We start from the raw sequence: 17,205 nt of genomic DNA on the forward strand, positions 1-17,205 counted from the left end.
AGTTACTATTATTATTTATTATATTTGTATGCCGCCCCTCTCCGAAGACTCGGAGCTGCTCACAAAAGCAATACAAAATACAAATCCAATGATTGTGTAACAAGGTGTAGTAAACAATAAAACAAATGTGTTTAGCCTCTTGGAAGGTTGTAAGGATTGATTTTGAGAACAGATCCTGCTTGATGGGGGAAGGGCAGGTTAGGATACTCATAATCCAAAAAATTTTGGCTACATCATTTGCAAACACCATATAACTAAAACCTGTATTCTATGCAGACTGGCTGATGCTGTGGCTGGTATCTTCACTGCTATGTTTCATAAATGTTGGTAAAATTGCAATGCAATGCTATTCTTTATGCTGATGGAAAGCCAGGTTTGATAACATTGACTTTCTAAGTCCACCAGGAGTTGAAGGGGGTTGGTTGTACTGTACATTACAGGTTTCTTTTTCACCTTTTTCATATTTCTAAGGCTGCTCAACCCCTTGGCTTTGGGTATATGCAAAATAAAAACAAGGATATAAAACATCAAACAGCAGAAAAGGAAGGTCATTCCTGTGGAGCAAACATCCACCAACACCCCCACACACACCTGTAACATCCCACTCTTCCTTAGAGTCTGGAGAGAAAGCTTGGTCTAAGATATACCTAAATAATTAGGCATTATAACAGCAAAGGTATATTTCCTGGTTCTCATCACGTGATATTGCTAAATTCTGTCCAATCTTATTGAATAAGTAAAAATAGGAGAGAGGCTGTCCCTCAAATAGTATATACCTCATAGACGACAACTAACACCTTGATTTATTTATTTATTTATTTATTGATTGATTGATTGATTGATTGGATTTGTATGCCGCCCCTCTCCGGAGACTCGGGGCGGCTAACAGCGACAATAAAACAGTATACAATAGTAATTTGGTATTAGAAATGATTAAAAATCCATTAATATAAAAACCAAACATACATACATACATACCATGCATAGAATTGTAAAGGCCTAGGGGGAAAGAGGATCTCAGTTCCCCCATGCCTGGTGGCAGAGGTGGGTTTTAAGTTGTTTACGAAAGGCAAGGAGGGTGGGGGCAGTTCTAATCTCTGGGGGGAGTTGGTTCCAGAGGGCCGGGGCCGCCACAGAGAAGGCTCTTCCCCTGGGTCCCGCCAGGCGACATTGCTTAGTTGACGGGACCCGGAGAAGATCCACTCTGTGGGACCTAACTGGTCGCTGAGATTCGTGCAGCAGAAGGCGGTCCCTGAGGTAATCTGGTCCGGTGCCATGAAGGGCTTTATAGGTCATAACCAACACTTTGAATTGTGACCGGAAACTGATCGGCAACCAATGCAGACTGCGGAGTGTTGGTGTAACATGGGCTTACTTACAGTACAGCTTGCAGTGGGAGGCCTCATTGCGGACTAGCTATTTCTGAGTTGTCTTCAAGGTTAGACCCTTTGCTCTTGCCCAGATGCAGGAACTGGCTTAAGTCACTGTGCAAAGAAGCCCCTGGTCCATTAATGGGCTTAATGAATCTTATGTAAAAGTCTTACTGGTCATAGATGTTTCTTGGCGGTACTTACCCACTAAGAGTCAAGGGAGACCGATCTGTAATTGATTTGGGGATATAACATCTCATCATATGTTACCACATTCATGGAATATAATGTTATCAGTTGTTACAACCTCTTGATAAATTAGAGCTTGACTAAATGAACTGAAATGTACAGCACTTGTTTAAAACTGCCCTCATCCGATGGAAAATGCTTGAGCTGGAGTTCATAAGTTTTTTTGCTGGCCCTAAAATAAGATGAACAGCGAGAAAGACAAGGATTTCCTATGTAAATTCAGATATTACTGGGAATTTGTGGACAATCCCTTAAAAGAGGCCTGAGTGGTTGTTTTTTAAGGATTCCAGATGTGAGTCAGATGCTTAAAAATGAAAGAGGAGGAAGGGAGGAACCAAACCGCTTGAAAATAAGGAAGGTAAGTTTCCCAACTTTTCTGAGTTTACATTTCATTCATTATTTCAGTATTTATAATTCCAAAAGCAATCTGCAAATTCCTGGATTTTTGGTGCAAATGAATTTGGAAACAAAAGGTCTACTTAAACTAGTGAGATTGCTAATTAGTATAAGTGGAGAGTGAGACTCAATTTCTTTAGTGAAATTAGATGTGAACTAGGAGGAGGTAGTTTATAGTCATTTATTTCTAACGTTGCCACAGGAACAATTATAAACCTTGTGTAGTTTCTAAACATTTGTGTCAGATATGTATTACGTATAATTAAAATTGCATTTGTGCTCTATAGCACATAATAGACACATTTGCACTAACTGTTATAATTATTTCAACAACCAAATGCTGAAATTGTTTTATTTTGAAGTTTTCTATAGATGAGGAAATGTATGTCAGTGAGTGACCAGCAGCTAATAATAATAGCTTCCAGAAAGTTAGGATGCATTTATATCTGCAGTGTACACTTAATTGGACATTTGAATAGTTGTTGTTGTTTTACAGTAGAAAAAAAGGGTGTGGATTTGAGAAATCAGGTCAGTTTCAAGCAATGGTTTATGATATTTTGCTTTTTAAAAGTTTATAATGCAGAAGGACATTTGGTATTTTTAAATTTTAGTTATATTTTAGTACTTTTTGTAGGTTTGGCATTGCTATTTCTAAGAACACTCAATGTGTTTTGCCACAGCTAATGTATATGAGAATTGACTATGTGGGGTTTTTTGCACAATTGCATGGAGATAGATTGCTCTAGAAGTTTAAAACTTCAATAATATCCGTCATGCAAATTTACTTTTTCAGTGCTAGTATTGCAACTCCAAAGCTTATATAAAATGTTTACATAAGAATTATGACTAATAGTAAAACTATTGGTGACTTTTTTTTTCTGTTTTATGATTCATCATTTGTATACATTGTACTAACCCTTTGTATGGCAGCTGGAAAAAATATCTATAATAACTGAACAACATAGTAAAGTTTATAAATACTGTATATCCAGGGTGAGTTTGTTTTAGCTGTGCCAAATCCAATTGAAAGCAAAAAAATGCCATCATTTTCTCTTGATCCTATTTTCTGACTGAAAGAAAACGACTTATTCAACTCTATATTTAGCACACTGGTTTGTTTTAAAGAATGCAAAAACAAATTGCATAAATTTATGCACCCATTTATAGTAGGTTGTTTGGTTCTAGCATAATGGCTTAGAAATCATGTTTTATGACTGAATGTTTGTAAATCCGCTGTTCATGACTTATCTAATAAACCAAAATTTCTACCTTTGCATTAACAAAAACAGAAAGGGAGAATTAGAAAAAACAAATTGCCTATACAAAATTATTTAAATCTTGATTATACAAGAGTTGGTCTTTCAATCAACAATGGTAAATAGACCATAGTTTAAATCATAATTTATAAATATTAACCCTGACTTTCTCAGTTCAGATGTCAACCATGCTTAAGCTATAGTTAGCTATGTAAATAATACACTGGAATATAAATGTGGTGTAATAAATGCAAAGTCTGGAGGTACAGAACCAATTAGCCTAAAACCTAGCATGGGTTAGAGAGGGTTGTGGTCTGGTTTATTAATTCCAGTTACTTTGAAAATGTGTAGAAGGGAGAGATCTAGAGAATTTTAAACGATTTTTTAAAAAATCACAAACTACAAACATTTTAGCTGTTCTAATTCTTTATTTTCACATTAACTAATATGGTAAGTAAAAGCCATGCTTGAGTAATTTTTGCAAGCCTTGTCTTTTTCCATGTGGATGTTTTATCTACTCCCCCTTCCCCTCCTTCACAAAGAAATTTTATAATGGCTTGAGATTCTCTGCAATATCTTTTTCAACATTTGCAGGGTATAGATTTTGTGAATCTGATTTTTCTTTTCTGTTCATGGTCTGGAACCAGATGTTAGTAACTCCTTGAAATTTTTGGTGCTCGCATGTCTTTTGCAGAGCAGAAGCTCACTTGATTTTACCTTGAGTAAACTCACTGAAGATCCAACAACTCCTTTTGCTCTAATGTTACTGAGCACTTATTTTTCAGCTCCATAGACCTCAGGTGTATTCATATGTAAGCATGAAGGAAGGTCATTAGGAAACAGGAAAAGTATATAGTATATATACTGGCTTATTAGGGGAAAGAGTCCTTTGGGATTGGGCAGCATAGAAGTTGAATTAAATTTTAAAAAAAAGAGAGAGAGAGAGAGAGAGAGAGAAACCAAAATTTATTCAGCAAACTTTCCTGAAAATCCCCAGGGCCTTGATTGAGTTATGAATATTCAATTCTATTTTTGAACTATGTGATTTGTTATCCAATAAAGAAAGAGGAATTGTTTTCTGTCCCCAGTTAAATAAAGACAGCAAAGACAGTGTTCCCTAATGTCAAAGAATTTCTTGGGTCTGTAGTAACAGCAGCACCATCCAAGGAAAATGACGAGCAAGAAGATCAGGTCAGTAGTGTCTTTGTGTGCTTCATTTTCAAAGGTCAGTGATTTTGGTCATGTGATGTTTGTCATTATTGAGAGAAATAAGTTGTTGAAACATAGAAACATAGAAGATTGACAGCAGGAAAAGACCTCATGGTCCATCTAGTCTGCCCTTATACTATTTCCTGTATTTTATCTTAGGATGGATCTATGTTTATCCCAGGGATGTTTACATTCAGTTACTGTGGATTTACCAACCACGTCTGCTGGAAGTTTGTTCCAAGCATCTACTACTCTTTCAGTCAAATAATATTTTCTCACGTTGCTTCTGATCTTTCCCCCAACTAACCTCAGATTGTGTCCCCTTGTTCTTGTGTTCACTTTCCTATTAAAAACACTTCCCTCCTAAACCTTATTTAACCCTTTAACATATTTAAATGTTTTGATCATGTCTCCCCTTTCCTTTCTGTCCTCCAGACTATACAGATTGAGTTCATTAAGTCTTTTTACTGATACGTTTTATGCTTAAAACCTTCCACCATTTTTGGACCGGTTCAATTTTATCAATAAGAACAATAAGAAGATAAGAACAAAATTTAAGTGAAGGAGGGCAAATCTACTATACATTTCCCAAGATTAGAAATTAATAATAACGGCAGTAATTAGAACATTTGCTAAAATTCTCCACATATTTCATAATTTTCATAATATTTAGGTTGCAAGGTCTGTTTTTATTATACTATCTTCAAAATCTGCAAAGAATACTCTAAGAACACCACAGAAGAAGAATGGGAATTGAAAGTGTTCTCATGCTTTTTAACAAATGTTGGTAACTATCTCCTCTTTCTTCCCAGCCTTCCAGCAAAATTAATCAATGGAGGAATAGCTGGCCTTGTGGGGGTAACGTGTGTATTCCCCATTGATTTGGCCAAAACCCGTCTCCAGAATCAGCAAGGACGAGCAGTCTACACAGGCATGTACGTGAGCGATGATACATAATATTAAACTTAGATCTGAAAAGAATCAAAATGAGTTCTATTGTTGCATTTCCTAACACTATTGAGTATTCTTCAAAATTCTGTTCACTTTACCCATAATGTTTTTAATATACAGTGATACCTCGTCTTACAAACGCCTCGTCATACAAACTTTTTAAGATACAAACCCGGGGTTTAAGATTTTTTTGCCTCTTCTTACAAATGATTTTCACCTTACAAACCCACCGCCGCCGCTGGGATGCCCTGCCTCTGGACTTCCATTGCCAGTGTAGCACCTGTTTTTGCACTGCTGGGATTCCCCTGAGGCTCCCCTCCATGGGAAACCCCACCTCCAGACTTCCATGTTTTTGTGATGCTGCAGGGGAATCCCAGCAGGGGAATCCCAGCAGTGCAAAAACGGGCGCTTTGCTGGCAACGGAAGTCTGGAGGTGGATTTTCCCAGTGAGGGGAGCCTCAGTGAAATCGCAGCATCGCAAAAACACAGAGGTCCTGAGATGGGGTTTCGAGGACTTCGGTGTTTTTGCGATGCTGCGATTTCACTGATGCTCCCTTCGCTCGGACTTCCATTGCCAGCGAAGTGCTTGTTTTTGCAATCCTGGGATTCCCCTGCTGGGATTTCCCTGCAGCATCGCAAAAACACAGAAATCTAGAGGTGGGGTTTCCCATGGAGGGGAGCCTCAGGGGAATCCCAGCAGCGCAAAAACGGGTGATTCGGCTGGCAAAAGGGTTGAATTTTGGGCTTGCACGCATTAATCGCTTTTCCATTGATTCCTATGAGAAACATTGTTTCGTCTTACAAACTTTTCACCTTAAGAACCTCGTCCCAGAACCAATTAAGTTTGTAAGACAAGGTATCACTGTATCTTATAAAGCAGCAACTCTCAAAATTCCTAACCTGTATGTTTCAGATCCAGCAATTCTGAAAGGCACAATGTGGTTGGGAAAGTTGCTAAAATTGATGCGAGAGAAATTACACAGTTGCTAGCGAGCGTAATTAACTGAGTATCAGTGATATAATGTTACCATCATTCAGAAATAAAAGCCATCATGAAAAAAGAATGCTGCTGCATATTTACTAAAAGCTGAATGTAACTGAGCTTTTCAACTGTCTTAGTGCCTTGGCTAAGAAGGTCTTGCTACCCTAAGGGAGAAACATTATGGAAAAACAGTGAACAAGAAATAATTACACCTATGAACCCAAATTTTGAAATAGTTTTTGTAATTGTTTCTCCCTCTCCTATTCTAGGCAAGATTGCTTGGTGAAGACAATACGTTCAGAAGGATTGTTTGGCATTTATCGAGGTAATCTCTGTAGAAATGGAATGGCTTTACTTTGCCCTGAAATTTTAATAATTTTTTTTTTACAATATATAAATAAATACATTATTTGGACATATATGTAGGTGTATATGTGTGTGTGTATGGAAATGAAATAATAACATTGCACGGAGGAATTAAAAAATAACATATACAGAATGTTTTTCTTAGGAACCCAATATTGGTGTAGGCCTAAGAACACGTAGAAGGCCTTGGCTAATTATTTATTTGCTTGTTTATTTGTTTGTTTGTTTATTTATTTGTTTGTTTACTTGTTTACTTGTTTGTTTGTTTGTTTGTTTGTTTATTTATTAGATTTGTATGCCCCCCCTCTCCGTAGACTTAGGGCGGCTAACAACAGTAATAAAAAAACATATAACAAATCTAATATTTAAAATAACTAAAAACCCTTATTAAAAACCAAACATACACACAAATATACCACGCATAAATTGTATAGACCTGGGGGGGAATGAATATCTCAATTCCCCCATGCCTGACGACAGAGGTGGGTTTTAAGGAGCTTACGAAAGGCAAGGAGGGTGGGGGCAATTCTGATCTCTGGGGGGAGCTGATTCCAGAGGGTCGGAGCTGCCACAGAGAAGGCTCTTCCCCTGGGTCCCGCCAAACGACATTGTTTAGTCAACGGGACCCGGAGAAGGCCAACTCTGTGGGACCTAACTGGTCGCTGGGATTCGTGCGGCAGAAGGCAGTCCCGTAGACATTCTGGTCCGATGCCATGAAGGTCAACAGGCCATCTTGTATCTTGCAGTGCCAAACCAGCTGCATTCAGAAAGCTCACAAGCATCAAATAGGAATGCTTCAGCTCTCTTTTGTTGTTGCACCTACCAACTTCTCTTTGCTACTCCGTCTAGCCAATCCATATAAAAGTACATATGTTGAGTGGAATTTATCTACATTCTTCATGACTGAATTTGAAACAGGAAAAAAAATCTGCACATGGTGTAAAACTTTTTAAACAGTTATTATATCATTGGTACTTTTGTTTTTGAATATTTTTTTCTGAAGCCCTAAGAGGATAATACTGAGTTGAGTTTGGGCGATCTCAAAACTAAGGGGTTAGTACTTGGATGATAGACCACCAGGAAATCCTAGAACTACACTGGAAAAACAAACAAGACGACAATCATATTTTTCTACTGTTGGGAAGAAAACTAGATGGAAAACACCAGGAGGTGTGTTAGACTCAGAGGCTTAATTCAGTTAATTCAATTAAGACAAATTCCTTGTATCTCTAATCACACTTGGCCAATAAATATGTACAATATGTTTGTATGTATGGATGTTTGGTTTTACAATAAGGGTTTTTTAGTTGTTTTAGTATTGGATTTACATGCTGTTTTTTGTTACTGTTGTTAGCCGGCCCGAGTCTACAGAGAGGGGTGGCATACAAATCCAATAAATAAATAAATAAATAAATAAATAATTTTTAAAAAATTATACTCATTCCATTCTATTCTAATGATTCTGAATATGTGATATTTAGTGTTGCATTTGGTTTATTATTACTTTGGTAGAATATTTAAGATTATATAGAGAATATTTATATATACTGTTTTTTATGAGATTATTAATTTCAATTGGAACTGGATGGGTGGGCATTGGATTTGGTATTGTGTACTGTACTGTTTTTTATTATTGTTGTGAGCCGCCCCAAGTTTGCGGAGAGGGGCGGCATATAAATCCAATAAACCTAAACCTAAACCATATAGGAAGACTGGAATATATTTACAGTATCTAGTAATAATTTGTAACTTGTATTATTTAAACATTATTGCTTTTGTGGATCCTTGTGCACAGGAGAGAGCAATCACACTTCCTGTTTTAGTAGGGATGAGCCAGCAAAGTCATCATCAAGGTGTCTTATTGCCTCTTCTGTTCTCTCCAAGGAGCTGCTGTAAACCTCACTCTTGTCACTCCTGAAAAGGCGATCAAGTTGGCAGCCAATGATTTCTTCCGACAGTTGCTCTCCGTGGATGGGTATGTATGTATGTATTGATTGATTGATTGATTGATTGATTGGATTTGTATGCCGCCCCTGTCCAAAGACTTGGGGTGGCTAACAGCAGTAACAAGACAGCATACAATAATAATCCAATACAAAAAGCAATTAAAAACCCATTATTATAAAAACCAAACATACATACAGACATACCATGCATAAAATTATAAAGGCCCAGGGGGGAAAGAGGATCTCAATTCCCCCATGCCTGGCGGCAGAGGTGGATTTTAAACAGCTTACAAAAGGCGAGGAGGGTGGGGGCAATTCTAATCTCTGGGGGGAGTTGGTTCCAGAGGGCCGGGGCCGCCACAGAGAAGGCTCTTTTTATTTATTTATTTATTTATTTATTTATTTACTTACTTACTTACTTACTTACTTACTTACTTACTTACTTACTTACTTACTTACTTACTTACTTACTTATTTATTGGATTTGTATGCCGCCCCTCTCTGGAGACTCGGAAAGGCTAACAGCAATAATAAAACAGTGTACAATAGTAATCTAATACTAAAAACGATTAAAAACCCATTAATATAAAAAACAGACAGACATACATACCATGCATAGAATTATAAAGGCCTAGGGAGAAAGAGGATCTCAATTCCCCCATGCCTGGCGGCAGAGGTGGGTTTTAAGCAGCTTACGAAAGGCAAGGAGGGTGGGGGCAATTCTAATCTCTGGGGGGAGTTGGTTCCAGAGGGCCGGGGCCGCCACAGAGAAGGCTCTTCCCCTGGGTCCCGCCAAGCGGCATTGTTTAATTGACGGGACCCGGAGAAGACTCACTCTGTGGGATCTAACTGGTCGCTGGGATTCGTGCAGCAGAAGGCGGTCCCTGAGATAATCTGGTCCGGTGCCATGAAAGGCTTTATAGGTCATAACCAACACTTTGAATTGTGACCGGAAACTGATCGGCAAGCAATGCAGACTGCGGAGTGTTGGTGTAACATGGGCATATTTGGGAAAGCCCATGATTGCTCTTGCAGCTGCAGGGTATGGGGGAAAGAGCATTTGTTTTCTGTAATTTTGATCCAGTCTGAGCATCGTTTCTATCTGCGCTTTTGAACACATCATGTACATTTGTGCTACTCTTTAATAGAAAAGAATTGCCCTTGGCCAAGGAAATGCTGGCTGGCTGTGGAGCTGGGACATGCCAGGTGGTGGTCACAACCCCAATGGAAATGTTGAAAATTCAGCTTCAGGATGCTGGGCGACTAGGTGAGCACCCCGATGCTAGAAACTGTATAGGTTACAAAAACCAACCTGGCTTCATTTTTGCCACCAAAATTGCTTGATGCCTTCATAAATGTTCAACTTTGCTAGGACAGTTCTTATATTCTTATCAGCCAGCCACAAAATACCACAAGCAAGAGCGAGCCAACCAGGTCATCTTCCCAGCTGGCCAAGAATAAGAGAATGGAAAAAATATCTTGGTCCCATTTCATTCATTCATTCATTCATTCATTCATTCATTCATTCATTCATTCATTCATTTCATTCATTCATTCATTCATTCATTCATTCATTCGATTTTTATGCCGCCCTTCTCCTTAGACTCAGGGCGGCTTACAACATGTTAGCAACAGCACTTTTTAACAGAGCCAGCATATTGCCCCCACAATCCGGGTCCACATTTTACCCACCTCGAAAGGATGGAAGGCTGAGTCAACCTTGAGCCGGTGATGAGATTTGAACTGCTGACCTTCAGATCTACAGTCAGCTTCAGTGGCCTGCAGTACAACCCCGGCTCATTAATGTTTCATTCATGTTTCTATTATGTTGCTTGCGTTTGCCCTTTGAATTCCAGAGAGACAGAAATGAGGGGAGATGTAAGCCCTGCATTTATCCCTCTGTTATGCTTAAGACTAGGAAAATTTATATATATATTTTTTTAAAATAAAAGATCTCATCATGATGGCACTGTAGCCAAATCTCTGTGGGCAGTGGGTGAAATCTGATCCGAACCCAAAGCTAGGAGATGGAGCGAAGCATTTTCCTACCAGTGGTGAAATGACTCATCCACCAAGCCCTATAGAGCTTCATCGCTACAAATGCCAAATACTGCCTTGGAACTTTTAATAATCCAGCCTTCAGGGTTCAAGATTTGATATATGTATAATTTTTGGTGAACATTTTTATGAAAACTGTTGCAAACGTGGCACAGAAACAAAGTGAAATCATCTTCTGTTTCAAAGAATTCAGCAGAAGAGGAGAGTTTGTTTGTTTGTTTATTTATTAAATTTGTATGCCGCCCCTCTCCGCAGACTCGGGGCGGCTCACAACAGCAACAGAAAACAATATATAATACAAATTCAATAATTAGAAAGCTAAAAACCCATAATTTAAAAAACATGCACACAACATACCATACATAAACAGTATAGGCCTGGGGAAGATATCTCAGTTCCCCCATGCCTGACGGCAGAGGTGGGTTTTAAGGAGTTTGCGGAAGGCAAGGAGGGTGGGGGCAGTTCTAATCTCAGGGGGGAGCTGGTTCCAGAGGGTCGGGGCCGCCACAGAGAAGGCTCTTCCCCTGGGACCCGCCAGACGACATTGTTTAGTCGACGGGACCCGGAGAAGGCCAACTCTGTGGGACCTAATCGTTCGCTGGGATTCGTTGCCTATTGGTAGGATAAAAAGAGTTTCTGTCTTTCAGCTGCTCATCAGCAAAAAGCCCTAGGACTGGAGAAAACAACTGCTGCCTCCTCTCATCCACCACAAGGACAGCCTTCCACCACTGGAACTATGGTGGCCTCCAAACGTCCTTCTGCCACTAGGATTGCAAGTGAATTGCTTCGCACTCAGGGGATAGCAGGCCTGTATAAAGGGCTTGGGGCCACCTTACTCAGGTAAATAGAGTGTGTGACTCTCCCTTTTCTGTAAGTTCTGCAGTAGCAACATCTAATGGTCTAAGAAGAGAACTCAGCTGGGTTCAGCCCTCTTTATACATTACCTTTTACACTCGTAAAAACTGCTCCATTTATTTCAGAATTGGAGTCAGTTTCTCTACAACTGGCGTTTGGAGAACTGGTTTTGGATGATGGGAATTAATAGGATTCAAGTTTATGCATGAAACTGGCCTGACTACTTTGTAGAGTTTTATCTGGGCTCTGGATCTTTTTGCACAATTTAATATTTGGGTGGTTTATTATGCTTCCTTTTTCTTTCTGCGAAGAAGTCTAAATGCCTTCATTAAAATTTTCAGTAGTCTCTCAGTCTTCCAAACAGACCATTACTACAAGATATTATGGTGGTCTTTATGTTTTTCAAAAGTATTGGTAAAATCAAGTGGCATCAAGTCTGATTTTCACGTTTGTCCATAAAATGTAGATGAGATTTTTATGCTTTTGTCTTCCCAAGTTATTTTTTTGATATTTTCAAAGTTTGTAGTATATGCTAGCCAAATTACAAAGGAAAAGATGAAAGGGGAGCCCTATATTCTGTAACATAAATTCTACCAATAAGTTGATAACCCATCAATAATCATATAGTACAGTGATGGCAAACCTTTTTTTTCTTTGGGTGCCGAAAGAGCATGCATGCACGAGTGTCCACACCCATAATTCAATGCCTAGGGAGGGCAAAAACAGCTTCCCTCACCCCCCCCCTCCAGAGGCCCTCTGGAGGCTGGAAATGGCCTGTTTCCCAAATTCTGATGGGCCCAGTAGACTCATTTTTTGCCCTCCCCAGGTTCCAAAGGCTTCCCTGGAGTTGGAGGAGTGTAAAAACACCCTCCCCCATCCCCCTGTTAAAGCACCCTCCCCCATACCCCCGGAGGCTCTCTGGAAGCCGAAAGCACCCTCCCAGAGCCTCTGTCTGAGCCAAAAATCAGCTGGCTGGCACATACATGCATGTTGGAGCTGAGCTAGGGCAACAGCTTGCGTGCCAGCAGATATGGCTCCATGTGCCACCTGTGGCACCCATGCCATAGGTTCGCCATCACTGATATAGGATTTGGGATTGAATAAAATAGATCAATACTAAATATAACTTTTTAAAAAATCCAACGCAAGTCAAAATTTATTTTAGTAATTTACAAGTAAACTTATCAAAAGCTTTCTCATCATCAATATATATTATGTAAAGCAAATACAAACATTGGATATTTTATATTACAGGAAATGTGTGGGTCTTACATAAATCCATATTGAAATGGATGTATAATAGCTGGAGAAACAACGTGTAGCTTACATGCTAAAGAGACTGTTAAAATCTTGGCATCTATATTTGTCAATGAAATAAGTTTCCACTGATAATATTATATAATCTTTACCAGTCTGAGGAAGAATTGTAATTTGAGTCACTAAAATTAGGGGAAGCAGATGATTTGAAAACGCTGCATTACATGCTTTCAAGAAAGCCGGCAATAAAAAATATATATATATTTGCTACATCAGTGGCTTGGAAAGTACATTTCATAAATATAAAGTTAGTCACAATTTCTTGAGTTACTAATGAAGCAAAATTAGCTACTTGCTTGAATGAGAAATATAAGAATAATAATAAATAATAAATTCTGTATTGTCATTGTCAAAAAACAACGAATTGTCATTGGCAACGAAAGTCGTGTGACACCTAGAGACCAGTCCCACCATACATAAAATCAGAATAGGTAAATTTAAAAGTAAAATAAAAATAGAATAAAAAATAGAATAAAATGTCCCACCCACTACAAATATAGGCTTACCTAAAATATTCTACTTTTCTCAATAGGGATGTCCCTTTCTCCATCATTTATTTCCCACTCTTTGCCAACCTTAACAAGTTGGGACAAAAGACCTCTGAAGAAAAAGCATCTTTCTTTCATTCGTTTCTGTCTGGCTGTGCAGCGGGCTCTCTGGCTGCAGTTGCGGTAACACCATTGGATGGTGAGTATTAAATGATGCTATTGTCACAAATTACTAGCAGCTACTGTCACAAATTACTAGCAGCTACTGTCACAAATTACTAGCAGCTAGTATATCTAAAATTAAAACAGTTTGGAGAAAAAAAACACACCCCATACTTATATCTCTAATCAGAGATGAGCATTTTTGCAGGTTTATTTAATTGGGCAGTTTCTTGTCCAAAAAGAAATAAATATTAAAATCTGAGTCTTGAAGATATTCCTCTGCAGTATCTGTAAATATGTGTAAATCTTTAGATCAATTTTCTTTCCATAAATTTAACAAACTATCTTGTTACAGTTCTAAAAACTCGCATCCAAACTCTGCAGAAAGGACTGGGAGAAGATACCTACAATGGCATCATTGACTGTGCCAGGTAAACAGAATTAAATATGATTCCTTTTAAGCATTAAACACTAGATCTCTGAGAAATATTCCCCATACAACTAGTCTGGACTGGTGGATACATTGGTGATTTAGCAAGTAAGTTGTGGGTGTTCTTCTGTTGGTTCACAAAATGGTTGTAAGTGAGTGTGAGCAATCACTGTATATCATTTGACCAAAAGTTAATTGATTAATATGTATTTTTTTTCTAATCGTACAATTCATACGGAATGTTGTTGAATCTGCATTTGCTTTGGGGTGGAAATGGGAAGTGGACGGAACGTTTCCAAAGATAGTTCTGTGCTATACTTAAAACTCTTAATGTCATTTCTTAAACAACAGCATCTTCTATACCCCCAATCCCAACTGTTGCCTGAAAAAAAGCAAAACTGTGATAGAAATTCATAAAAATTAGTCTCTGCCTTTCTGCAAAAATGCTGGGGCATTTTTGGAATGCATTGGAGCAAAAGCAATGATGTACCTTCAATTTGGTTAGTGCCCTTTTCAGACTTCTGTGAGAGCCTTTAAAAAGACAGAGCTGATTTAATGAGTAATTTAATAAATTTTTTAAAAGATGCGTCTTTTTTCAGATTCACTTGGAAGTCTGAAAAAGAGGTAGTTGCTTTAGAAGGGCTGCACATGTGCTTCTGTGGGTTCCAGAATAATCCCTCTTCTAAATAATTTTTGAAGTATGAAAAGCACTAATGTTTGATGCACTTCTGTTGCCGAGAGCAACTGATGCTACTCAGGATACCTTTACTGAAATGATCTCATTGTGTGAATTACCTGCAGGAAGATCTGGATTCACGAGGGTCCTTCCGCTTTTATGAAAGGAGCTGGGTGTCGTGCGCTGGTGATAGCGCCCCTCTTTGGCATAGCCCAAGGAGTCTATTTCATTGGCGTTGGAGAATGGCTCATGAGCTTTTTCCAATAATACCACCTTGCAATGGAAGAAGACTCTGGATTAAATTTGCACAAACTCCAAACAATCACTTGAAAATCAAATGAACCATCTTGTGAGCATTTTGGGGGGGGATGATAAAACTACCATCCAGGAAAGATGGCCTAGGAGGAATGCCAATCCCAGTGTTTACCATTGCTTCTTTTCTTATTCAGCAGATGATTTTCAGCAAAATAGAATATGTCGTGCTTGTAAATAAACATATTCTGGGTATATCTTCATTGTGTTAACTACATCTGATAGAGCATTCTTTAATTGAAAGCATATTTGAAAGCTATAGTATCTGTAAAAACAACTGAAATAGCAATATCTGGAAAGTAAGGACACAAGACATGTCGCTCTCGCGGGGAATGTTCACGTGGGTATTACTATTGTGTAGCGAGAAGCCACTGGAAGTGAACGAGCAGTGCCAGTGGTCAGTAGATCATCGACTGGCATTGTGAAGGTTAGAGATGAGCGTTCTCATTCCGCTTCCCTCCAAGTGCGCGCTGTAATACCCTACCTGAATGCAAAGAGGCTGCTGTGATTCATCGCGAAATCGTTTCAGTTTATGGAGAGGACGTAATGTCAAGACAGCATGTGACAAAATGGCTACGGAATTACAACTGAAGGAACACCTTGGTGGGAAACGCTTTTCCGACAATGGGGTGAAAATAGAAGTGACGAACTGGCTGAAAAAGTGGCGGGAGACTTCTATGACACAGGCATCAAAAAACCCGTCCCACGGATGACAAAGTGTATTAAACTGAATGGTGACTATGTATAAAAAATAATGTAATACCTAATCTGCAATCTATGGAACTTTTATTACAGTATCGTCATTCTTTGTATTTTTAAAAAAATCTTGTAACTTTATTTTCCAGATAAACCTCGTACAATACAGGCAGTATTCAACTTAAGACTGTAATGGGGCCTGCCCACTACTGTTGCAAGTGATGACAGCTCTTAAGTGAGATGGCCTTACTTAATAACTTACGCTATCTACTTGCATTGATGAGGCCATTAATTGAATGCATGTTGTTAAGCAGTTGTTAAGGGCCCAGCAGCCATATTCACTTTCTAGTTATACACATAACAACCTTTAAAAATAATGATTTAAACTATCTGGAGAGAGATAAAGATCAAAATATAAGCCCAATGATCGGCCGAATACCTGAAAAATTAAAATGTTTCTCCATAAGACATACTTTAAAGAATACCTGGGGTTCTCTGCATTAAAATGTTGTGGCTATATCTGTCAGTACAGTATATTTTAAAAAGGTAAGATTCCCTCTCAAAAATATGTTTTAGTTTTAAAGTAACATTCATTTTATCAGATTTATAAATTAAGAAACTTTAATATGAAACACATCAATACAAATTCTGTATAACAATTAATTGAATAACTTTAAAACTATTATCCTATATCCATAAGGTTTGTGAGGTATTTTTTTGATATTTATTATTAAAGTATAAAATACCAGGATCAGGATGTATCAATATGTTCAATACTATCAAACTTCTCTTCAACTTCAAAAGATTTCAAAAAGGCACCCCAATGTTTTCTTAGTCTTACTACATTCATGGTTTCTTATTTTCTCATTTTTACTTACTGTAATAACTTGAAAACACTCTACCAATACTGTATCTCAAAATAATTCAGCTTATTTTCAGATGACTGGTTATTTATGAGTGACTGCATTATCTTAAATTGAATTCATCTTCTCTTTTTGGGAAACATTCATTTTTCTAGTCCATCTCAGGGGATAAGGATCTTACTCATACTTTCAGTTCAATTTTGCTTCAGTGGATGTAGCTTGAAAGCCAGTGATGGTTATTATTTCAACAGCAATAGCTTAAATCTGTCCAAATATTACAGCAAATTTTGAAAAATATCCCCAGTCTATTGCTCAATTCACTGAGATAATCCTGTTATGGCTTTATTTAAGACAGGTAAATTCCTATCGTTTACATTATGACCTGGTTTGCACGAGATATTTAACCTGATCTTGTCTTCTTAGTGATTCTGGCAGAACACTCTCATCCTAATTTGAGTTAAGAGGATTACATTGTACAGTGATACCTCGTCTTATGAACTTAATTGGTCCCAGGACGAGGTTTGTAAGGTGAAGTTTGTAATATGAAACAACGTTTTCCATAGGAATCAATGGAAAAGCGATTAATGTGTGCAAGCCCAAAATTCACCCCTTTTGCCAGCCGA

General features: G+C 38.2%; 1 protein-coding gene across 1 annotated transcript; it reads left to right on the plus strand.

Moving 5' to 3' along the window:
* The first annotated feature begins 1,860 nt into the window (after positions 1–1,860).
* SLC25A18 (solute carrier family 25 member 18) lies at positions 1,861–16,470 on the plus strand. The gene is made up of 10 exons (XM_070756486.1): positions 1,861–1,977; positions 4,360–4,462; positions 5,293–5,415; positions 6,683–6,738; positions 8,664–8,754; positions 9,874–9,992; positions 11,431–11,623; positions 13,488–13,642; positions 13,961–14,036; positions 14,837–16,470. Exons 2-10 carry the CDS (start codon positions 4,443–4,445, stop codon positions 14,976–14,978), a joined length of 975 nt encoding a protein of 324 aa, XP_070612587.1. The 5' UTR covers positions 1,861–1,977; positions 4,360–4,442; the 3' UTR covers positions 14,979–16,470.
* Positions 16,471–17,205: the final 735 nt, after the last annotated feature.

Source organism: Erythrolamprus reginae, chromosome 6 (assembly GCF_031021105.1).
Source record: "Erythrolamprus reginae isolate rEryReg1 chromosome 6, rEryReg1.hap1, whole genome shotgun sequence".
Taxonomy (NCBI): domain Eukaryota; kingdom Metazoa; phylum Chordata; class Lepidosauria; order Squamata; family Dipsadidae; genus Erythrolamprus; species Erythrolamprus reginae.